Source organism: Dioszegia hungarica, assembly GCF_025882075.1.
Source record: "Dioszegia hungarica strain PDD-24b-2 chromosome Unknown MKK02contig_2, whole genome shotgun sequence".
NCBI lineage: Eukaryota > Fungi > Basidiomycota > Tremellomycetes > Tremellales > Bulleribasidiaceae > Dioszegia > Dioszegia hungarica.
The window spans coordinates 603,074-625,692 of record NW_026515766.1 but is presented as its reverse complement, the minus strand read 5'-3'; the positions used below and the strand labels follow the sequence as shown (position 1 = coordinate 625,692).

Sequence of the window (22,619 nt, the reverse complement as noted above, 5' to 3'; positions counted from 1 at the left end):
CCTCGCCCTGCTCCTACTTCGCTTACGCCTTCAAGCTTCATCATGTGCATTCGGTCCCAGTGCCGATTCCGGTACCACCACATCTCCTTGGACCTGCGTGAAGCCGCCTAGTCCGCTGCTGTGGATCCCTATGGGGGGCGAAATTCTCCCTCTACTTCTCGTTGACTCGGGGCTGTTCGCCACTGCGGGCTGACTTACGGCATATGTTTCAAGTGGTTTCAGCCTAAGAAGCCAACTTTGGCTCGCCCGTCAAGTAAGGTATCGAAAGGTCGACAACCTGCAACCTGGATGCTTACTGCCTTTGCCCTTTGGCTTTGATCACCCAGTAGTCTTTCACTCTCTTATAGCTGCCACTTAGCGTATCACACCCCGCAGCTTCACCCATCATGCGCATCACCAGCCTGTTCGCCCTCCTCCCGCTTATCGCAGCGGTACGTCCATTTTGTTTGGTCTGGTCGCCAGCACAGCATTTGCTTCCTTTGGGACAGTCCGAGTGCTAAGCTGACTACCAGACCTCTTCTCTCCGAGGGCGTCAAGAAGGACCCTCAGCCCTGGATGACCCGTGTACAAGCGCTTGTGATGATCAGGCGGAGCAACAGATGGTGAGCCAAGATCCTTCCTTGCATGATCATTTTGGGGCGGGACTCTATGCGACAAATTGAAGAGGGAAATAGAGCTGATGTAGTAGGCTAGTACCGGATGCGGTGAAGACGGAGCCTGTCTGTGTCAGAACCAGACGTACCTCCAGTCCATCTACGCCTGCCTTGCTAAGGAGTGCCCCGTGAGTCTGGTTCAACCTTGTTTCCAACCTGTACTGTCTATCAAGGACCCCCTTGATAAAAGCGAGCACGAGCATGAGCTGACTTCCAGGCGGACAAGGTCGAAGCCATGAAGGCCGAGTTCCAGGAAACCTGCGCCGCAATCATCGCGATTGGCGAGGATGATGACGAGTCCTCGAGTAGCATCTCCAGCGGTCTCAGCTCGATCTCCTCAGCGGTGGCTTCTCGCTCGGTCTCTGCCTCTTCAGCTGTGCGCAGCAGCGCTTCCGCCACTCCGACATCTTCCGGCGCGCTCGCGTCTTTGAGCAGCGTGGCTTCGTCCGCTTCAGGGTGAGTCAAGACTTGTGTTCTTTCCGGGGGTACAGAGTAGAATTGACTTGCTCATTCGATAGTGCCGTCTCATCCGTTAGGAACAGCGCGAGCTCCGATGCTGCATCGGCGTCTTCCAGCGCTTGGGCGGTCCCCACTGCTGCAGCAGGTATCATGGGCGTGGTCCTCGCCGCGGTAGGCGCCGTGGCCGCTGTCTAAGAGGGCACTTAGGGCAGGGACCGGCGATGATGCTAGATCGATCAAGTATCCCGCAGGTACCCTACGAACTTCTGCGCACTCTCAGTCAAGATCGTAGCTGACGTGAACCATCACTCATTGACGCTGACCGCTCCACATCATCTGCTGGCCTGATGACCGCACGTTTCAGGCTCGACATCCTTTGATGACTCCATACCCGGCCCGCGGCTCTGACTGACGATGTTACACCCAAGTCCTCGTACGTGCTTCAGCAGCAGTCCTTTCCTATCAGCCCCACTGAACACTTGTACCTTACGGCTTCCTTTCAGTTCCAGCTCCTTCCCCTCGAGCGTTCTAGCGCTTGCGAGCATTTGACTCGTGGTCTCAGTACCAACTCGCAGTCCGCCTTGACACCGACACTACCTCCTCCGATCACTCTCCCACCACCATTTTCCGCTAGAAACGAACACCAACATCCTACACTTCATCCTTCGATCAATCCACATTCACTTGTATACGGAACTAACGGCGCAACCTCACTCACCCGCAAACAAGCACTCGCAATCAAGATGCGCTGCTCTGCACGCTCAAGCAGAGGGTCCACCTCTGACAGCACCTCTCGCGACTGGTCTCGGACAGGCACCCAGTACCACAAGCGGAACAGACGGAGTCTCCGTCCAGATCCCTCCTACGCTCCCTCCGCCTCCGGTAAGCTTGTTCCTCTTAGTCGACCCGGCACGAGCCTGGTAGGCTGACCCCCAGCTGTGTCCTCTGTCAGATCAAGGACTTCATACGCTCCTCCCACTGACACTTATGACGACTTTGGCTCTGGAGATCCAGACAGCCATCTTTCAGAATCAGATTGGACCTTCAGCTCGGCGGATTCAGACGGTTGGAGACGGAATCGTCATACAGGCGACGAGACTCGGCAGGTCTCCTTGACCCGCGGGAGTGATGATACGAGCTCGCTTCCGGCCCGGTCGACCGGCATCTCGTTCAATGATACCGTTGAGCAGTTGATGATCCCGCGAACGGGGAAGGGGAAAAGCAGGGCGGAGAGAGCCGCGCGGAAGCGCACAGCGAGGCAACAAGCGAGGCTCAGTCTGGGGTAGGGTCATACGCGTATTGCGTGAGGCGCGTACGGCGCGACGTGAGGTGCTTAAGCCATATTGGATGCCTTCAAGCCCCAACCACCGTGCTAGATTGTAGTTACGGTGGTTTTGTAGCATGGCAGGCAAAAGAGGGATGAAACAGGCTGAAACGTCACCTGTTTCCGGGGGTACCGCGGCTGTCAGCACCCATCCAGGCGGGGTGGGCGAGCACGTGTAATATACGGGCTGAGTTGATGTCGAGTATATGACAGTACACTCGCCCGATACCTGCGGTCCATCACTGTCTTGCTTTAGACAGACATCATCAGAAGGTCACCGCCACAACGCATTCCCTTGACGACGCGCCACGCGCTTTGTCCGTGTTTTATCTTCCCCTCTCGAGGCTCTCCGTACTGTGCCCCGTGTTTGCTGTGCCAACCCCCTGAGCGCACGAGCCATTTCGTGCCTGATGCACACAAAGGGATCACAAACGAGGGGGCCTTCCTTCAAAGCAAGGTTTAGGTTGGATTAGATGGGTATAAACACCCTCAAGCGAAATTCTCGCCCCCCCCCCTTCCTCCTTTCTTCATTCTCACCAAGCACTGTCATTCACACATATCACTCTATAATCACCTCCTCTACTCGCCTCTCACCCTCGTCTCAAGTCAAGATGCGCTCCACCGCCTTCCTCGCTCTCCTTCCTCTCATCGCCGCCGTAACTCCCGCCCCTCGCTCGGATCAAAATTTGATTTGATTTGATGGGGAACGTTGACTGATCCTTTCAGGTCCCTGGCCACCTTGTGGAGCGTCAAGAATCCTTCTGCGTCTCTGCATGCATAGCCCAGCAACAGGCCAACCCCGTACGTACTTGTCATGCACAATGGTGAAGGCGGTGCTGACCACCAGGGCCCGTGCGCACCTACCGACGTTGCCTGCCTTTGCGCCGACCAGCAGACCCAGTGGAACTTTGCCGGTTGTATCCAATTCACCTGTCCCGTACGTTCCTCATCCACTCGCATCCACGGGCTACGCTGACCAACAGCCCGAAGCGGTGGAACAGGCCCTCGCTTTCGGCCAACAGATCTGCGCCGGCGGTGCTGCGGCTGCACCCAGCGCTAGCGGTGTCCCCGCATCCGCCTCTTCGGTCCTTTCTGGCGCGTCTCAGTCCGCTTCTTCCGCTATCGCCGGCGCTTCCGCCGCTGCATCCGGTGCTGAGGCGTCCGTCATCTCCGCCGCTCAGTCCGCGTCCAGCGCTGCTGCTGCTGCTGGCTCGGCTATTTCTAGCGCTGCTGCTTCTGCCGGCTCGGCGGTTTCGAGCGAAGTCGCCTCGTAAGCTTCCCTCCTGGTCACTATGTACGGATATTGAGCTGACGCTCTCAGCGCTACCTCTGTGATCGCCAGCGATGCCTCCTCCGTGGCCGGTGCTGCCTCCTCCGCTGCTTCTGCTGCTGGATCGTAAGTCTTCTCCTCTTCACCATCGGGTATAGCCCCGCTAACGCATCAGCGGTGTCTCCTCGGCCGCCTCCGCCGCCTCATCCGCCGCCGCCTCAGCATCCGGCGCACTCGGCTCCATCGCCTCCTCGGCCGCCTCTGCCGCCTCCTCGGCTCGTTCCGCCGCTTCGTCCGCCATCGCCCCCAGCTCGTCCGCTTGGGCCATGCCCACCGCCGCTGCGGGCTACATGGGCATCATTGTCGCTGCTGCCGGTGCCGTGGCCGCTATCTAGACGTTGAATGTGACGGTGTAGTGTGAATTGGGAGAAGATATCTAATACAAGGCGGTCGGGAGGGTTCAAGGTTCATGAGCTAGTCATATACATGCAGGCATACAGTCGCAGGAGTCTGGACCTGAATAGGCTGGGAGTAAGGATCGCTGATATTGATAACCACTGATGGTACTGACCGCCAAGACCTAGCTGTGCCTGCTGCCACACAGCCACATGCAAAAGGTCCGCATTCCTCGACTCAACACCGTGAACCCACCCAGCTGTTTTACTCACCTGGCACCCCTGTTCTTCGGCCCACTCAGGTGACGACGTACTCCGCTTCCAGTTCGATGGCCGGGGCGGATTCTGCCGCACCCACAAGGGTGATGTGGATTAGCATACTCGCCGGGCTCTTGGACGCTCCGCAGTGATCTGAGAGCGGGTCTTGTACATACAGTAACGAATCAGCACATCTCCATCTCATTCAGCGCCCAGCTGTGCCTTAGCTATACGAATGGCGCGCGCGCCTCCTGTTACTACCCTGATACCGTCCGTGTGGAGGCTTGCCGGATTTGCCGATTCCTGAGGGTTTGAGTATCAGAAAGGAAGCTAGAGGAAGGCTGACGATGCGATGAGGGAAGGGGAGGAAAGGCACGCCTTCGCATACCGACAGGTAGACAGGGATGGAGTGTCTTTGCATGTCGCCGACGTCCTTAATGAAAGGTGCCGGAAGTGGAGGCGGTCCGGAACGATCGAAGGGGACCTTCCTAGCTTCGTCCGTCGAGGATTCTTCACCTGTCTAAAGCACAACTCTCCGCGTCTATAGGAGTGTGCATACGCATGTACATGTCGGTGTCTGCATCACCTCAGGCTCCAGCCTGATAACGCCGTCGCCGCTGAGGTGAAAGGACAAGGCTCGGAGATATGCCATCCTCCACCCTGAAACTCTAAAAATCTGAAACGCGAAGGGATGCCTCAAAGCGGACAAGCGATGAAAGGCGGTCGACGAACAAGGACGCACAGTCTGTGAAAGGGAGGGGAACAAGGCCTCCTCAGCTTATGCACACACCATATGCAGCGGGAGTGGGCAGCGGGGCTGCGGGCGGGCGACTGAGCCGAGGTGTGTGCCTGTGCCGAAGGAGTGTCCGTTATCGGACCTGAGTGAGCCAATATGGAACAAGCTAAAGTTGGGGCGGGGGCAAGGGGGTCCAAGCGCAGGCGCAAGCGAGCATGTCACGGTCGGGGTATATAAGAACGCCCCTTCCCTTCCCTTTCATCTATCATCTCCCCTGTATACTCCTACTTCTGTTCATCCACCCATCACCCATCACCCATCACCCATCACATCTCTATAATACCATCCAACACTCTCCTTACCACTACCCATAATCACCTACTACAATGAAGGGTTTCGCAGTCATCGCACTCCTCCCGTTCGCCTTTGTGAGTCTCCTCTCCCCTCGCTCCCCTTCTTCCAACCTTCTCCCGCCGTGTGTCGCCCTAGCTCATGCTGACTCCTAGGCTCTCGTCCAGCGTCAAGCTGCCACCCCGCCTCCCTGCGCCGTCGGCTGTCTCGCTGATGCCAGCTTGAACGTGAGTATCTCCCCTGCCTTCGGCCCTCCAGGATACCCTTTCACCTGATCCTTTGAGTGAGCTCGTGCTGACGAGCAGCCCGCCCCGTGCAGCGCTACCGACTTTGTCTGCCTCTGCACCAACGCCGAGCTGCAGACCAAGATCACCGCGTGCTTGACCAGCGCTTGCACCGTGAGTCCACTCTGTCCCATCATTCTACGCCCACTCGTCCCTTCATCTTGCGCTCTGACGCTGCCCTCTACGCGCTCCCGGCTGACATCCCAGCCTGACCAGATCGCCATCGCCGCGACCTTCCTCCAAGACACCTGTCGCCAGGCCGGCGCGCCCGTCCCCTCGGTCCCCGCCGCTCTCGGGGGTGCGTCCGCGTCAGCCTCCGCATCGGCCTCCAGCGTCGCCGCATCTCCCTCTGCGTCCGTCGCCAGCGCCGCAAGCTCCATCTCGGCCGCTGCCTCCTCCGCTTCTGCCTCTGCCTCGGGGTACGTCCTCTCCCTTCTAATGGGTGTAGACCTCTGCTGACTCCCAGCGCCGCGAGCTCCGCCTCTGCTTCAGTCTCCTCCATCGCCAGCGCCGCCTCCTCTGCGGCCGCCTCCGCCTCGTCCAAGTCTGGCGCCCAGCCCACCGGTCTCGCCAAGGGCTTTGCGGCCGTCGGTCTCGGTGCCGCCGTCGGTGTGCTCGGGATGATGTAGGGTGCGGCTGCGAACTGAGAAGGGGTAGAAGGGTTTGGGTGGACTATAGTCTGTAGTTTGGGTATCTTCTGCATGGTCATGCTGTCTCGTCCACCATCTCAGCGACTCTCTCTGCGCGACGCGTCTCTGCGTCGCGACTGTCTCGGGCGCATCCTCTCCGCAGCTCCTTTTTCTTCCCGTTTGGAGACGGTCGTACAGCTGCATTGATCGTCGAGCCAGTGGCCAGTGGATTGAGGGAGACCTTGTTTCATAGATGTGTATGCTGTTGAGTCAAAGGGGCAGATCTTGACCCAAGAAATGGGGTCTTCGCTATTTCAGGGCAGCTCACCCGCATGACGCCTCTTTTTATTTTTAGCGCCAACGCTAGCGAGTGTGGAGCCCCGCTTCGACCTCCTCTCGCCACTCACTCCTACGAAAACATCTGGTGGAGCTCGGAGATTAGACCTCTCTCTACTCTATCTATACTTCATCTAGTATTACAGCCATACACACTAGACTCATCTTAGAGCACCAGCTACGACTCAAGACCCACACCAAACGACCCACAATGCACGCCTCTCTGCTCTTCGCCGTCCTCCCGCTCGCTCTCGCCGTGAGTGACCCCCTTTCAACCTTGCCTCTTGCTTGACAACAGGCACCAAGGGCTATCACTGACGCTACAGGCCCGGCTCCCACCGACACTAGTCGGCAGGCAGTCTTCTACTCCGCCATCATGCGCCCAGCTGTGTTTTACAGACGCTGCTAGAGATGCTGTATGTCCATTTTTCCTCGTACAGCTTTGTTGACCTTGACTCAACCCTCTCTGGGAGCAGAGCTGACGGACAGGGCTGTGGATCCATCAGCAACACTTCATGTTTCTGTAAATCATCAGGAGCAGCCTCGTACCTCCGGTCCTGCCTTAGCGGCTCATGCTCCGTATGTCACATCCCATTCTCCTCAACTCCACTTGTGTCTTCTTCTCCCCGCCTGCTAGTCTCCTTGTGACCCCGTGACCTTCCCCGCTCCACGGGGGCGCAAGTCAAGACGTGGAGCATAACTGAGACATTTAGCCGACGGACCTGACGACGGCGTACAGCTTTTATGATGCGACGTGCGCCAACTCTATAGGCGGTGGCATGATGAGCAGCGGTACTATGGTCGCATCTTCTACGTCCGCCTCGGCGTCGTCGTCGGCTGCTGCCTCTCCCGCTTCCTCATCGGCTTCTAGCACAGCGGCCGCCTCGCCTTCCTCCGCTGCTGCTGCGGCTTCCTCCTCGTCGTCGGTGGCTGCCGCCTCGCCGAGTTCCTCCGCTGTTGCCCCAGCTGCCTCGTCGAGCGCAGCAGAGGTATCTATCCAGACTGCGCCCGCTACTCCATCCTCATCAGCTGCTGTCGCCCCATCCCCAGCTGCTGCCGCATCGTGAGTCTCAGCATCCTCACCCTCCCCGCACTCCTCTGCGAGAAGGACTACCGCTGACCGAGCCTGTTCTTCCGACTCCCCTGCACCTGCACCTGCTCCCGCCTCATCTGCACCTGACGCCCGACCCGCTATCGCTACCGTCACCCTTACCTCCGATACTCCCGCTCCTAGCAGCTCCGGTACACCCCCCGTGGTCATCACTGTCGTTCCTACCACCTCCACCATCCGGCCGTCTTCGACCAACAGCGGCGCTTCCGCGGCGGCTGCGGCGAGCTCGAGTCGGTCTGCTGGTCTTGCGAGTGCCGGTCCGGCGGGTAAGGGATGGACGGTCGTTTTGGCGCTCGTGGGCGCGGTGGGATTGGCGATCTAGGCAAAGACGGAAAGACAGTGAGGTGGAATGATATACGTCAGAAGTGAGGAGGCGGGAGAGCTGTGCAGTACGAGTGAAGGTGAATATAATGAGCAAGAAGGGAAAGAAGGATCAGAATCGGCACCGGGAAACGAGAAGGAGGGGATGGACAGTGCTCCTTGTAGCCTGTCGATACAGTATAGTTGGATGGGATGATGCAATCGAAATAACGACCACGAACAGCGTTTGCCTGTTGAAGGCGCTTCGGTGCTGATGCCTCCCCCTGCTCTACTCGTCGAAGGAGGTCGAAGGAGGTCGAAGGAGATGGATGGATGACTGGTGCGTAAGCTTGGAAAAGCCACGTCATCCGTCTACTGACGTCATTCCTGCTGGTCATGCTGGTCAGCGCCAGTGCGCAGCAGCTTCCCAAGCAGCTTCCCATACCTTCTCTTGCATCGACACCTGTCCAGAGACACTACACAGACCTTCCCACCACCTTTTCATCCCCCTACGAACTGAACATCAGCAACAATGCCCGAAGGTGCTCAATCCCCCGCCGACGACAGCAACAAGAAGCAGCTCGGCCACTCCACCCCTGGCAATGAGGGTGCAGGTGCCCAGTCGGACGCGCAGCAGCGACCTGGTACGTTACGTCTTTCCCACCCCGTCTGGACTTGTGTTTGATGTCGAGCGGTACACCGTCACACGGCCGCAGGAATCGCAGCGATATTCCTCTACATGGAAGGGAGTTCTGCTCCAATGGAAGACTTGTAGACCGAATCTGTGCTTACTTATCATAGCTGTCTCGGGTCAACAGGAACCCAAAAAGGAGGACCAACCTGGATCGAAGGAGTCGGGTGGTGGAGAGGTGACAGACGACGCAATTGCTGTGAGCCAAGCCCTTCTTCCCTTCCCAGTCAATGCCAATCCATCCTTTCTATCATTTGACGCGAAAGGATCTGAGCTGATAATGGAATAGCAAGCCAAGGTCAGTTGTGATTTCATCCCATCGTGATCGCAATCTGCACGCGCTCCGCGTAGCCAGCGGGTATAAGACTTTGATCGGAATGTGCAGAAGAACGAACGGTCCCGAGTCCATGGGATCCAGCTGACCCACTCAGAAATCCGCCAAGGCGCTCGAGAGCGAGAACGGCCAGTCCCGCAAGGAGGTCGAGACCGGCGGCAAAGCTGCTTAAGGATCGGGCGGAATCGACGAGCCAGCAGTAGAAGGGAAATGTAGCCAAACATGAATAACATCAAGCACGACAATTGCTCAGCACGCGCTCAGCAACCGAGACCCGGTCAACTTGAGGAGACAACACTGTATCCATCATATGGAAGATCGTCTACCGCATGAGACCGACAAGATAAGATATAACGGGAAGATACAAAAGCAGAAAACACCGAGATGGAAAACACAGCAAGACCCTGATTTGCGGGACACAGTATTACAAGTTGGCCTTGACACCGACGGGCAACATGCGCTCGTCTGTATTGGGTCAGCTCTTGTCTGATAGCGGCAGCAAACGACCATATAGCTTACAGTTAGCGTCATACATGGTAGGCTCAGGTCCAGGCGTGAACAGCGCCCGAGTGTCCACCATCCCCGGCACGACATCCGCGAGCGTCGGCGCGCCGATCAAGCGCATATTCATCTCAAATTCGTCCTGCCTGTCAGCCGTCTGCACCTTTTTCATCACGCCCAGACTTACCCTGAGAATCTGCACCAGCTTGCGCACACCCTCCTCGCCATACGTGCTCATGGCGTAAATCATCGGCCGGCCAATACCCACCGCGGTCGCTCCGAGCGCAATAGCCTTGAGTACGTCGGTTGCGCGGCGGACGCCACCATCGATAAAGATTTCAAACTTGCCCCGGGTAGCGTGAGGGGTCATGAACCCGCGTTGCTGCAGGGCGGCCACGACGGACGGGAGGATGGCGATAGGTGACGGGGCAAAGTCGAGCTGACGACCACTGATTGATCAGCCCTATCTCCACCACACACAGCGAACATCTTCCCAGGGGGACCTACCCGTGGTTCGACAACACGACACCGTCACATCCCGCCTCGGCGGCCATCACCGCGTCCTCCCAGCACTGCACACCTTTCAGAACCACCTTCATTCCCTGTGCGGCCTCCTTGAGCTCCGCCAGGTCCGCCCAGTTGAGAGACGGGTCAATAAAGGACGAAATGGCCCGAGCCGCACCCTGGTCTCGGCGCACGGTGTCCTTGCCCTTCTCCTGGTGCGACGCCGCGGCGCCTTCAAACTTGGTTCGCATGTCCTGCAAGTCAGCGAAGATACGGAACGGCAGGGTTGTGTGATTGGTGGAAGGAGCTGGAACTGACCTTCTCTCGCCTACCAAGCTGGGGCGCATCAACGGTGATGAACAATGCCTTGACGCCTCGTTCCTTGGCATGCGCGATGATCTTCTTGGTGCGTGCCCGATCAGAGTTGACGTAGAGCTGCAAGAATTGGACTTGGCCGGGAACCGAGGCGTCGACCATTTCGTCGAATGAGCACGAAGCGAGTGTGGGGATCTGCAAGTTAGCTGTGAACCTGTCCAGAAGAGCAGCGACATGAATGTGGATGAGCCCACCATCTGGATGATGTCCTCCTTGCCTGCCGCGCGAGTGAGCGCGACTTCGCCCTCGGGGTGTCCGAGCTTCCCAAGCGCAGTAGCGGTGATGTACACCGGCATGCTAGTTGGGAAGTCCCAGAACTTGGTACTGAAGTCGACCGTCTTGACGTTCCGAAGGATACGAGGGCGGAACCATACCCTGTGGTAGGCATTGTGGTTCTCCCTCTACTGGATCAGCCACCTGCTCCGATCTCTTTCGGCTGACGCCAGACGTACCATGGTGATCTCATCGTCCGCACCCGAAGAGTAATAATTCCATCCCCGGCGGTTCATAATCCGCCTTGCGACCGCCTCAAAGTCGTGCAAACTCAACATCTCTTCAATGTCGGGCTTGACGTACTCTTCCGGCTCAGGCTGGGCGGAGGCCGAGGTGGACTTTTGGGGGACCGCGATCGATGCGGGAGGGGGTGGGGGGGAGACGACGGCGGGCTTGGGGAGGGTGTTGGGGATGAGGGTGCCGATGTTCTTGTCGGGGTCTGGGAGTCAGCCTGGTAGCTGGCGGGGAAAGAGAAGGTCCTGGCGAGGGGCAAAACATACCGAGGTTGTCGCTGATTGCGTCTGGGGGGTGGATCGGCTCATACTCCTCAGTAGCGTCCATCCCGGCGTACTTCCTGTCCGATCAGCTCTGCTCTGAGATAGTACTAGCGCAGCTATTCACAAGATGATCTCGGCGCCTCCTGGGTGTTCCTACTCTGTCAGCTCGCGATCGATTCCTGGTCGGGACAGAGATAGCTGGACACACATCGAGGAAGTCGGTCACGTCCCATACTTTGCCTGACAGGTCAGCTGAGTGAACGTTGACATAACGAGGCAACGCTACGAGTAGCATACCGTGAACGACAATCCAGACTCCCTAGATAGATCAGCTTAATCCCATGCCCTCCGCTCAAGACAGGTCTTGCCAACTCACCTTATCCCGCGAATTGTGCTCGGCCACATCCTTCCCGTCAACTTGCTTGTCCGCAGGCATTTTCTTCTAGTATTTCGATCGGTATATACAGAGATGGGCCTGTCGGTGGCGGTGCCTTGCAGAGAGATGTATGTGTGGGACTGACGATCTGACTTTTAAGCAAAGAGAAGAGAGGCAGCAGCGGGTGTCGGCAAAACGCTGGACCGGTCAAAGGTAAGCGCGAAGGCCGGCCCCGCACGGGCCTCCACTTCGGCGGAATACGGCCGTATTCCGCCGAGCAGCTTGGCAGCCAGTCAGAGCTCTGCGATTTGCCACCCACCTCCTGCAGCAAGAAGAGCAAGAGCAAGAGCAAGGTCGAGTCTAGGGCAGAGAGCAGATTATACAGGATGACATGTAGATAGCTACACCTAGTGTCCATATTTACCTAAGATAATGTCCAGATCGGGTTCAAAGTCCATGCTCCACCCGCCCCTCCCCTCCCCTTCCTCCTTGACGCGCGCTTATGGGCTGGTACCGAAGGCCTGGTACGGATCACCGTTGGTCGAGCATTCCCAAGTCTGCAGACGCGCGACCGTATTGAACTTCAAATCAGCATGAGCTCCGGCAGATGATAGCAGACCGGTACTCACAGGTTTGTTGGTGATCAGCCCGTCCGATTCCTTCTGGATATTGAAGCACTGGTCTGTAGAGTCAGCAATGGCCTGCAGCTCGAGCGTCAAGACTCACTGCTGGCGGTCCTCAAGTTGTTGTTGGCGTAGGTGAACTGCTGTTGTGGGACGTCGTAGCACGTCCAAATCTTGGCGCCGACACCGTTGGCCGGGTTCTCTCCTGCATCGAGACAGAAGTTGGTACCATGGAGGCGGACCTGACCGGTCCCGCTGGGGAGGTCCCAGACTTGGAGGGCAGCGCCCTGGCCGTCTTCGGTGCAGTACTTCCTGAGTCGTCAGCCTAGTCCATGCTCTGAGGGATGGGACACGTACAAGATGACGGTAGAACCATCCGCGACAACGCCGTCTACAGAGGAGCAGAGCTCGGCGCGGCCGACGGGACGGATACGCTGCCCAGCGCCCGGAACGTCGGGGATGACGTTGCTGTAGATGGGAGTCTGAGGGAGGATGGTAGCGGGCGGGGGAGGGGTAGTGGATGCCGATGGACCCGCGGAGGAGGTGGATGCGGAGGGGGTAGGGGTGTTGCTACCGTCGATGTACCAGACTGGATATCAGCTTCGGCCCTACTACTGCAGGGATTGAACTCACTCTGGTTGGTGTTCCCAGTAGTACACTCGTAGGTCTGGACCCCATTGTCCCCCTCGTCAAGACATTGGTTCCCGCCAGTCTGGGCGATCCGGTTGTCGTCGGTAAGGTACCACGTCTGCTGGGTGGCGCCGGGGTACGACTGCCATACCTGGATTTCAGCACACAGACCCAAAGGAAGGGGAAGAGACAACAAACCTTGAGTGCGCCGTTATTACCAGGGGTCAACCCGATGTCAAGCGCAAAGTTCGTACCCGGGACGGTAATCGATCCGCTCCCTCGGTTGATGAACCAGGTGTTGGCGCCGAGGCAGTCCCGAGTGATGACGGGCGTACCGTTCTGGACCTGACTGTATCGCATGACTCCGGGAAGACCTTCGAGAGCGAGACATTGGCCGTCACGACCGGCCCGGATGAGGGTGCCGTCCCGCTTGGCGATGGGGCCAGCGGAGGTGAGGGCAAGGAGGGGGAGGAGAGCGAAGAGTTGAGCGAGCATGGTGGCTATTATAAGTGGGAATAGGTGAGTAGGGCGGTGGTGAGGATGAGAGTAGGGATGAGGGAGCACAGAGAAAGGGGGGATGTTATATATAGACCGAGTGGCTGAGGGGGTCAGCGAAACCGGCACTCCGGTCAGCGGTCAGCGGGATCAGTGCGTCAGCGTCAGCGGACTCCGAGACCCTCCTTCTGGAACGTTCGGGCGTCGGGCGTCGGCGAGACAACACGGAGCAGTAAACAAGGTACGGATATCCCTCGCGGACGGTACCCCTTACCCCTTTCATTGACCCCTTTAGATATCCACGCGGGCGAGCAGGTAAAGCGGTGCTGCCCTCTTGCTGGCCCAAACGGGCTAAACTTTGATCTTGAGGTGGATATACGGGAGGCGGGACGCAGAGGAGCGGCCGGGTCTCTGCATGTGAGCGTCATGCGTATATCGTTCGTTGCAGGATGCCGGAATGGAAGAGTACAGGAGGCTATTGAATCGACCACGCGCGGAGCAAAACTGGCGGTGGAGGATCTCCCAATTTCGGAATTCGCGGCCGATGACACCAAACCAGCTACCAAACCAGTCTGAACTTCTGCTGCTGTATGACTGTAGGCAGAAGAGGCAAGGACGGCTGAGACAGGCCAGGTAGAGTACAAATTATACGCTTTAACATCTTTACTGATTCACTACCGCACTTAAGTGTCCCTATTTTTGCCAAAATAAACTGTCCAGATCGGGTTCAAAGTCCATGCTCCACCCGCGCCTCTCTCTCCCCCCATAAGACCACTGCACGATTAAGCGGCGGTGGTGAAGGCCTGGTACGGGTCTCCGTTGGTCGAGCACTGCCAGGTGATGACCCTCGCGACGTTGGAAAACTGAGTGAGCATCAGCACCGTCCCAGAGCTACAGTCAAGCAGAGATGTAAACTCACAGGCTTGACAGTGACGAGACCGTCCGACTCCTTCTGGATGTCCAAGCATTGGTCTAAGGGGTCAACACAGGACAAGAGGTAGAAGAGCAAGGCAGACTTACTGTTGAAGGAGGTCTTGATGTTACCGCTGGAGTAGGTGAACTTCTGCTGCGGGACGTCGGCGCAGCCCCAGATCTTGGCGCCGTTGCCGTTGGACGGGATACCTCCAGCGTCGATGCAGAGGGTGGTGTTGTGGAGGCGGACCTGGCCGTTGCCGGTGACGGAGGGAAGGTCCCAGCTCTGGGCAGCGGCGCCCGGGCCGTCCTTGGAGCAGTACTTCCTGTATTGTCAGTTCTGCGCAGACACACAAGGAGAGGGACGTACAAGGTAACGACAGCGCCCTGGGCGACCTCACCGTCGACAGAGGTGCAGAGGTCGGAGCGGCCGAGGGGGCGGATGCGGGACCCAGCGCCGGCGACGTCGGGAACAAAGTCGCCCTTGGGAGTCAAGGGGAGGATGTCGCCGGATGCAGGGGGAGGCGTGGTGGAGGCAGACGGGGATGGGGCAGCGGAGGAGACCGACGCCGAGGGGGTAGGGTCATTGAACCTCACGTTCCAGACTGGAGGTCAGCCAGGCTCAGGCAGATGGGATTATAGACTCACCCTGATTGGTGTTACCGGTGGTGCACTGGTAGGTCTGGGGTCCGTTGTCTCCCTGGTCGAGGCACTGGTTGCCGCCGGTCTGAGCGATACGGTTGTCGCCGGTGAGGAACCAGGTCTGCTGGGGAGCGGTGGGGTATGAGGTCCAGACCTTACCATCAGCGATGACCACCATCAACGAAAGGAAGACTCACCTTGACGGGACCGTTATTGGTGGGGGAGAGCCCAATGTCAAAGGCGTAGTTGGTACCGCTGACGATGACCGAGCCGCTGCCCCTGGAGATGTCCCAGTAGGAAGCGACACCGCAGTCGAGGGTGACGACCGGTGTACCGTCGGTGACTTGACCAGCGGCGACGGCGGCACGACCACCGACGATCGACAAGCACTGACCGTTGTTGCGCCCAGACTCGATGAGGCGGCTCGACTCGCGCTTGACAACGGGGCTGGCCGAGGTGAGGGCGAGGAGGGGGAGAAGGGCGAAGAGTTGAGCGAGCATGGTTGGGATTATAAGTGGGGGTGAGTGGGAGTAGGTTGTTGTGGTAGAAGTTGAAATGTGAGTGGGGATGAGGAAAGAAGAGACAAAGGAGGGATGTTATATATCCAGGACCGGGGTGGGGATCGGTGGGGGAGTCAGGAGTGGGTCAGCAGATGTCGGCGGGCCCGGCAGCGGACCCGGTGGGTACGGCGCCACCAATAAACAAGGTACATACATACGGCCCTCGCGATGCTGCGCCTACCTCACGACACACGCGGGCAATAAGCAAGTGGTAAACATGACGGACGGCACCGCTTCGGGCCGCTTCGACGCCGCTCGGAGCTTGACCATCTCCACTGAATCAAAACATCATGCTCTGCATATCCGCCTGACTTGTCGGTGTGGCGGTGGCCCAATGGAGCTATACCATAATCGCAGGACAAAGGATATACGAGCTTGTGTTGTATTGTTCGGAGCATATGCGAGACCCAACAACGCAATAGAGTTCGGGGGTGCCTGGTGTAAACACGCAAGGGGCTTTATGCCGTAATTTCAAACTTTAGCGGAGGATCGTCTTCGGCTCGGAGCGGATCTTCAGGAACGAGGGTGGAGTCCCGGGTGGGGGCGGCATGGAGGCGGGCGGACTTCGCGGCTTCGTGAACTCTGAACGCTTCAAGTTAGTCCCGGCATGATCATGGGGCTGTGCAGCAGCCAGAAGAGCGGACCGAAGCAGAGCGAGGCCACTAGTACTCGAGTGGCTCGATTAGCGGGCAACCATAGCGACGCCTTCAAGAACTCGCTCGCTTGAGGTCGCTTGACCGGCCAAAGTAGCTCCCCAAGTATGTACGTCCGGAACATGGTCAAGACTAGCACAGGTACAAGCATGGATATTACAACTATTTGAACCAGTCAGTCTGCCAATTTTGTGGCAGTGGTACTTCTGTCTGCGTGACATTCCCCGTCCCCTCGTTCGTATTTGCAGCACCAGCCGTAGGGTCAAAGGGGAGATTGAAGAAGTCCAGCTGGCCTATACCGTCAGCGCAGCTATGAACGGCACTGATCACTCACTATAGTCAAATTGACCCCCTGTACCCGCTCCTACTCCGCTCGACAACCCCATACTCTGGCTACCTCGCGGAATCACCGCTGACCGACCCACCAGCCCCGCATCCGGCAGACTGACAAAGCTCTTCAACTTCTCCGTCACTCCCTGCAGATCCACATCCTGGAATCCCTCAATCCGCTTTTCCAGGGCAGCCATCACCCATCGCGTGCCGCTCCAGTAGACTGCCTGCTTGGCAAGCCCCGCTTGTAGAGTGGCGATATTGGTCCGGGCGACAGAGGCGAGGAGGGCGCGAGAGAGATCGATCTGCCTGCCGGAGGTCTTTTTGGCGCCGCCGGTGTCTTTCGTCTCGCTTGGCGGTTGCTTGTCTGAAGTGTCTGGCACTGCGGGTGGGGGGATGGGCGGTAGCTCAGGGGATATTGGAGGACTGCGATGTTGATCAATTTCTGATAGTCAGCTTCATCCATCCGAGAGGCCCGGTGGACTCACCCCAGACGTAGCAGCAAGCAGCAACAAAGAACGCCTGATTCGTAAACGGGACTGCGAGGTATGCCTGCGGGTTGATGATGTCAGACAAGACGAGGATGTCGCCGATAGTGCGAACAGAGTTGCGCCAGAGGGTTGAGGCGGTAGTGGTATTGGGGGTAGGGGCGATGGAAATGGCGGGTAGCGTGGGATTTGGGTTGCCTCGGCGGGGAAGGTTCGTTCCGGTCAGGTGACCTGATGCCTGATCGATCAGCGAGAGTAAGGAGCTGCAGTGATAGACCCACCAGGATAGTGTGCATCCACAGATGGAGATGGAGGAAGATTGGACCTTGATTACACTTGGAATGCATTTGCAGACTGGGAAGTCAGCTATACTCGGGCAAGTCGATGGCTGACTCACTTTGCGACCGTCCACTGCATATCCTGCGGCAATTGATTATACTGCTTGATCGCCTGTGCCAAAGCAGATTGTATCTCCGACTCCTTCCGAGTCCCCTCGCGCTGCTCGCAATTGAGCATGTTGATGAGTGGGCCGTACGACAGCATCATCTGAGCGGCGTAGAGGAAGGGTGAACGGGTGGAGGATTCGGGAAAGTCGGCCCCGGTCGGCAGTGTCTGGGTGATATCTTCAACGCGAAAGGTCGTTTGTCGGCCGACGCCAAAAGAGAGGGCGTAATCCATGAGGAGGACGGTGAAGAAGATAAGACGGTTCAAGCGGCGGTCCGTTTGCGAGATGGTCGAGTCTTCCGGTGGGTCCTGGCGGTCAGCTAGGGACCAGAATGCGCAACACCGCCCAGAACCGGGGTCAGAGGGGATCTCCACGGTCGGGACAATCATCACCGGTGGCAGATGATGTCAAGCTTTGGGAGTGGGATGTGACGCACTAGATGTAGACCCATATCAATCGCCATCCGCACAGCCATACCCGTCAACATCCACAATTCTGATTCGGCATCTACCTCGTCAGCCGAGCTCGTTTGCGGAAGGTAAGGACTGACCATTCGCAAAGCTGATATGCGCCAGCATGACAAACCCCGCGATAGCTTCTCTCGAGGGTACGCTCAAGATGGATCCAAGGAGTGATTTGGCACGGTCGTAGAAGATGTTTCCATACGCGCATGGTTCGAGGTGCGGTAGCGCTATTGCTGGATGAGAGGAAAATCTCTTGTCAGCCATCATACAAGAACGAGCTTACCTAGCGGCAAGACCAGCAACACAGTTCATCATGAACACACTCCCATTCCGCCTGTCCACTTGATCCTCCAAGATCTGTCGATCCAAAAAGGGAAATTGACACCCGAAATGAAGAAAGAAGATGTCCAGCAGATGCTTCATGATCTCCGATGTTGGTGCGCCGTCCGAGTCGACCAGGCGCTGTAATGATGTACCGGGAGAATCAGAGTAGGTAGCCGCAGCAAAGGGTGCTGAAGGGTGCTCGATACGGACTTTGAGCGTGATACGCTTGAGACCTGATGATGAGCGGAGTCTCATCTCAACGATTGGTAGCTCACCTGGCGCGATCGCGGTCTGTCCATGCGGCCTCCACCAGCTGACCTTGACGATCTTCTCTTCCTTCTCTGCTGCTTGCTCCGCGTTGCCCTCAGCAGACACGGCTGCCCCCGTTCCAGCTTTCAGTCGCTCATCCGCCGGACTCGCCTCCTGGACTAGTGGTAGCTGGCTACTCATTGCCCACATGAATCGCGCCGGATCTACCCCGCCGCCAGGTAGGGCGTACGATTCCGCGAGATCGCCGTAGGACAGGGCGTGGGCAGGACCGGAGGATGAAGGGGTAGCGAATATAGATTGAAACGTATCTGCCGAAGGAGGCGAGAAACCTGTCCTGAGTTGGTCGAAGGGTGCTGTCGTAGATGAAGAGGACGTCATAGCTGGCGCCGATAGACCGGTGAAGGGTAGTTGAGGATCTGGTGGTGAAGTGCCAGAAAGCAACCTTTGTAGCCAATCTGCTGACCCGTCGTCCAGAGGCGTCTGGCCCGCTGCAACTTCAGTCGCAGCGAAAGACTGATCGCCCGTCGCGGGCTCCGCAGCAGTCTCCTCTCCGCCTTTTGATCGCTGGACCCTCGCGCGGGAGGACCGACCGTCTCCCGTCGGCCAGACGCATTGGATATCCCAATCGACGCAGTTCTGACATGGATCGGGCGGAGAGGAGCCGCATTTGCTCTTCCTGGACCGGCACTGTTGCTTCATCAGTTCTGATACTCTTTGAGTCACGAAATGGACATACAGGTAGGCATGCTGTTCGAGCTCGCGAGAACTTTTGCTTCTTCCGAGGAGCGGCAGAGGTGGCTGGACTCGCCGAGGCCAGCTCTGTCGTCACCGGATCTCCAGACTCGCTTGGACCTGAGGGCAGCTGAGAAGGCCCTCCAGTTGAGCTTCCCGCCTCAGGCTGCATTTGCTCGGCCATTGACGCTGTGATGTGATGGTGTCAGGAAGTGTATGGCTGCCTTGGGCGAAGCTCAAGCTAGCGCGACGGCCTGGCCAGCTTGTTATTGCGCACGGTCCTCTGACGTCTGACGGCATTTCGGGGCTCCGGGCGCCGATATCGCCGGTGGCGAAATGCAGGGTGGTCCAGCGCTCAGCCTATAGAAGAGCCTTGCATGCTGGATTGAATATCCGCCCACCCGAGCTTCTATAACCGCCTTCCTGCATCCCATCAGATTCTGTCAAATACCCCTTACAGTGATTCCAGACGATGCAGAACTCCCCCGAAACACTTATCCTCACATTTCCACCTGACAAAAATGGCCCCAACATCTTTGAATAACGCGTCCGAGCAGGTCCCTCATGCCACTAAAGCTCAGTTACCTACCGGTCTCAACGGCGGCGCCACAGCTTCGATCATCGACCCTCAGATACTCGTGCGGCCGAATCTTGCGCTCTGGGTGACAAAGGATCATCAGTAAGTCGTGGTATCGCACAGGAGTGCCCGGGCTGACGTACAGGATCTACCAGAAAGAAGAGCCTTACCCCGTCTGCCCTCCTGGTCAATGCCTCATTCACGTCAAAGCTACCGGTATCTGCGGCTCAGAGATCCACTTTTGGAAGTCGGGGCGGATTGGCGACTGCTGTGTGACCCACGACATCATCCTCGGCCACGAGTCGGCGGGGCAGATCGTCGAGATTGGCGAAGGAGTGCAGGGGTTCAGCGTTGGGGATAGGGTATCCATTGAGCCAGGAGTGAGCTGCTGGGAGTGTGAGCAGTGTCTCAGAGGGAGGTACAACCTGTGTCCTAAAGTCAAGTAAGCCTAGTACCTATTGTCCGTGCTGACCGTCAGGTTCTCCGGCACCCCTCCTTCCGACGGTACCATGCGTCGCTTTGTCGCCCATCCCGCTCGCTTCCTGCACAAAATTCCCGATACCATGACCTACGCGGTCGGTGCGCTTATCGAACCCCTCTCTGTGGCGTACAACGCGGTCACCCGTGCCTCGCCGTATCTCGGCCAACCTGTCCTCATTGCTGGCGCCGGTCCCATCGGACTCGCCATGGCCTTGTGCGCTCGCTCGGCCGGCTGCCACCCTATCTGTATCACCGACCTCGAGGACAATCGTCTCGCTCAAGCTCGCAGCATGGGCTTCCAGCAAACGCTCAAGATTGATCTGGGCTGGGACCGCTTTGAGACGGCCAGGCAGGTCAGGCGGGTCATGGGGGAAGGGTGTGCGCCGAGTCTTGCGTTTGAGTGTACGGGTGCAGAGTCTTCAATCAACTCTGCTATCTACGTGAGTTTCCGCTCGAATCAAGCTGACGAGGAGGCTCTGGAAGATGGAGGCACCTTGCTCCAAGTAGGCTGCGGCAAGCCCGATATCGCCGTCCCCCTCATGTCGATGGGCTTCCGTGAGGTCAACATCGTCACTTCCTTCCGATACCGACTTTCCTGGCCTGTCGTCATCAGACTCGTCAACGCTGGAATCTTTGGGGACGTCACTGGGCTGATCACCCATACGTTCCCTATCGAGCAGACCATTGAGGCGTTTGAGACGTGTGCGGATCGTAGCAAATTGGCGATTAAGGTGCAGGTGAGCCAGACTTACCGTATTTTATCTACAGGCTAGGCTAATAGTCAGATCGTAGACGAGTAGACGTGTCTCAGGAGTCGGATTGCGAGTGCAGCAGGGGCAACCTGTGTGCGTCGATCTGTGTGTGTGTGTGTATTCCAGGTACCGAGATCGTTTCGCATGTACCCCTTGTTTCATCCTGTTTCGAATTGCGCACAGACATGCTATCCTTCCTCTCGCGCTCGTAGAAGCCTATCCTCAAGTGGTCTGCTTTCTCCCTTGCGCTCGAGCTACAGATAGGAGCCGGATAAAGCTCGGAAAGTTTCCGGTTGTCGGATTCCAGGTTCATGCCGCCGGCGGCAGTGTGTCCACTCAGCGGATATTTCTGCGCAGAGCCTCTTCCTGCTTCTTCTCCAAGCAGCCAGACGGTCAGTATAGCATCGCATTTCGCCAACACCTTTCGCTTCCATCAGTCTATCATCAATCGCCAAAATGTCGCTCGGAAGGACCATCACACTGTAGGTCCGACCTTCATGTCTCCCTGACTCCCCGCTGATAGTCCAGCAACAACGGCCTCGTCGTCCCCCAGATCGGCTTTGGTACCTGGCAAGCCGCCGCTGGAGAGGTCGAGAAGGCTGTCGAAGAAGCGCTGCGTGTCGGATACCGCCATATCGACTGCGCCTTGATCTACGGGAACCAAGAGGAGGTCCGCGTCGGCATCACCCAGTCCGGCGTCAAGCGGGAAGAAATCACCCTCGTCTCCAAGCTCTGGAACAATTCTCACCGCCCGGAGAACGTTGAGGCGGATCTCGACCTCACCCTTCGTCAGCTCGGTACCGACCATCTGGACGTCTACCTCATCCACTGGCCCGTTCCCTTTGTGGCTGGCGCTAATCTCATGCCGAATGAGAAGGATGGCAAGGCCCGGGCCATCGACTGGGAGGCGCCAGGCGTCGCGCAGACATGGAAGGAGATGGTGCGGATCTCGAAGGAGACCAAGAAGGTCCGCGCTATCGGCGTGAGCAACTTCAACATTGAGCTCTTGGAGAAGATTATCAAGGAGACGGGGGTCGTGCCGGTCATGAACCAGATCGAGGCTCACCCGAGCTTGATCCAGCCCGAGCTCTTTGCCTACTGTAAGCTTTCTGTTCGCTTTCTGGACTGAGGCTGACGTGTCAGGCAAAGAGAAGAACATCCGCATCACCGCCTACTCCCCCCTCGGCAACAATATCACCGGCAAGCCCCGAGTCATCGACTCGCCTCAAGTCAAGGAGATCGCCAGCAGGCTAGGCAAGGAGCCCGCCCAGGTCCTGATTGCGTGGGGCGCCAAGAACGGCTTCTTTCTTATTCCCAAGAGCGTCACCCCTTCGCGCATCAAGGTCAGCCCATCCTTGATCACGCTAACGTCCAGTCCAACTTTGAAGACTTTGAATTGTCACAGGAAAACTTTGAGGAGATCAACGCTTTCGGCAAGGCCAACACTGTCCGTAGCAACACGCCATCCGAGTATGAACCTCAGTAGGTCTAGGACTGGTCCCGCTGTTTCCCGAGCTGACTCTGTAGGTGGCCCATCAACGTTTTCAACGAGTCCCACGAGGGGAAGTTCAAGAAGGTGTGGTAG

General features: G+C 57.8%; 10 protein-coding genes across 10 annotated transcripts; 6 read left to right on the top strand and 4 right to left on the bottom strand.

The window, feature by feature from the left end:
• Nucleotides 1–386: 386 nt before the first annotated feature.
• On the top strand, nt 387–1,307 carry MKK02DRAFT_39599 (uncharacterized protein; the record flags this gene model as incomplete). The annotated part of the gene is made up of 5 exons (XM_053090675.1): nt 387–431; nt 513–602; nt 689–781; nt 871–1,109; nt 1,172–1,307. The coding sequence occupies 5 exons, from the start codon at nt 387–389 to the stop codon at nt 1,305–1,307; spliced, it is 603 nt and encodes a 200-aa protein (XP_052949078.1).
• Nucleotides 1,308–3,047: 1,740 nt separating this feature from the next.
• On the top strand, nt 3,048–4,101 carry MKK02DRAFT_29395 (uncharacterized protein; the record flags this gene model as incomplete). The annotated part of the gene is made up of 6 exons (XM_053087817.1): nt 3,048–3,092; nt 3,163–3,237; nt 3,284–3,373; nt 3,420–3,706; nt 3,758–3,832; nt 3,882–4,101. 6 exons carry the CDS (start codon nt 3,048–3,050, stop codon nt 4,099–4,101), a joined length of 792 nt encoding a protein of 263 aa, XP_052949077.1.
• Nucleotides 4,102–5,481: 1,380 nt separating this feature from the next.
• On the top strand, nt 5,482–6,359 carry MKK02DRAFT_29394 (uncharacterized protein; the record flags this gene model as incomplete). The annotated part of the gene is made up of 5 exons (XM_053087816.1): nt 5,482–5,523; nt 5,602–5,673; nt 5,752–5,844; nt 5,938–6,149; nt 6,197–6,359. 5 exons carry the CDS (start codon nt 5,482–5,484, stop codon nt 6,357–6,359), a joined length of 582 nt encoding a protein of 193 aa, XP_052949076.1.
• Nucleotides 6,360–6,906: 547 nt separating this feature from the next.
• MKK02DRAFT_29393 (uncharacterized protein) lies at nt 6,907–8,128 on the top strand (the record flags this gene model as incomplete). Its single annotated transcript, XM_053087815.1, has 5 exons — nt 6,907–6,951; nt 6,994–7,085; nt 7,185–7,278; nt 7,409–7,758; nt 7,804–8,128. 5 exons carry the CDS (start codon nt 6,907–6,909, stop codon nt 8,126–8,128), a joined length of 906 nt encoding a protein of 301 aa, XP_052949075.1.
• Nucleotides 8,129–9,555: 1,427 nt separating this feature from the next.
• MKK02DRAFT_19207 (FMN-dependent dehydrogenase-domain-containing protein) lies at nt 9,556–11,717 on the bottom strand (the record flags this gene model as incomplete). Its single annotated transcript, XM_053086056.1, has 12 exons — nt 9,556–9,596; nt 9,651–9,774; nt 9,820–10,081; nt 10,140–10,390; nt 10,455–10,646; nt 10,706–10,912; nt 10,964–11,223; nt 11,285–11,358; nt 11,406–11,434; nt 11,490–11,521; nt 11,579–11,600; nt 11,658–11,717. The coding sequence occupies 12 exons, from the start codon at nt 11,715–11,717 to the stop codon at nt 9,556–9,558; spliced, it is 1,554 nt and encodes a 517-aa protein (XP_052949074.1).
• A 440-nt stretch (nt 11,718–12,157) lies between these two features.
• On the bottom strand, nt 12,158–13,405 carry MKK02DRAFT_39593 (ricin B lectin domain-containing protein; the record flags this gene model as incomplete). The annotated part of the gene is made up of 6 exons (XM_053090674.1): nt 12,158–12,238; nt 12,287–12,339; nt 12,384–12,592; nt 12,638–12,869; nt 12,914–13,061; nt 13,109–13,405. 6 exons carry the CDS (start codon nt 13,403–13,405, stop codon nt 12,158–12,160), a joined length of 1,020 nt encoding a protein of 339 aa, XP_052949073.1.
• A 782-nt stretch (nt 13,406–14,187) lies between these two features.
• MKK02DRAFT_39592 (uncharacterized protein) lies at nt 14,188–15,459 on the bottom strand (the record flags this gene model as incomplete). Its single annotated transcript, XM_053090673.1, has 6 exons — nt 14,188–14,268; nt 14,325–14,377; nt 14,426–14,643; nt 14,688–14,922; nt 14,966–15,113; nt 15,157–15,459. The coding sequence occupies 6 exons, from the start codon at nt 15,457–15,459 to the stop codon at nt 14,188–14,190; spliced, it is 1,038 nt and encodes a 345-aa protein (XP_052949072.1).
• An 875-nt stretch (nt 15,460–16,334) lies between these two features.
• On the bottom strand, nt 16,335–19,409 carry MKK02DRAFT_29390 (fungal-specific transcription factor domain-containing protein; the record flags this gene model as incomplete). The annotated part of the gene is made up of 10 exons (XM_053087814.1): nt 16,335–16,465; nt 16,507–16,947; nt 16,991–17,228; nt 17,272–17,344; nt 17,388–17,743; nt 17,872–17,942; nt 17,986–18,149; nt 18,183–18,456; nt 18,499–19,180; nt 19,230–19,409. The coding sequence occupies 10 exons, from the start codon at nt 19,407–19,409 to the stop codon at nt 16,335–16,337; spliced, it is 2,610 nt and encodes an 869-aa protein (XP_052949071.1).
• A 337-nt stretch (nt 19,410–19,746) lies between these two features.
• Nucleotides 19,747–21,082, top strand: MKK02DRAFT_34993 (putative xylitol dehydrogenase; the record flags this gene model as incomplete). The annotated part of the gene is made up of 5 exons (XM_053089052.1): nt 19,747–19,904; nt 19,948–20,244; nt 20,281–20,722; nt 20,756–21,019; nt 21,068–21,082. 5 exons carry the CDS (start codon nt 19,747–19,749, stop codon nt 21,080–21,082), a joined length of 1,176 nt encoding a protein of 391 aa, XP_052949070.1.
• Nucleotides 21,083–21,490: 408 nt separating this feature from the next.
• Nucleotides 21,491–22,619, top strand: MKK02DRAFT_39589 (aldehyde reductase I; the record flags this gene model as incomplete). Its single annotated transcript, XM_053090672.1, has 5 exons — nt 21,491–21,516; nt 21,563–22,134; nt 22,178–22,377; nt 22,410–22,516; nt 22,562–22,619. 5 exons carry the CDS (start codon nt 21,491–21,493, stop codon nt 22,617–22,619), a joined length of 963 nt encoding a protein of 320 aa, XP_052949069.1.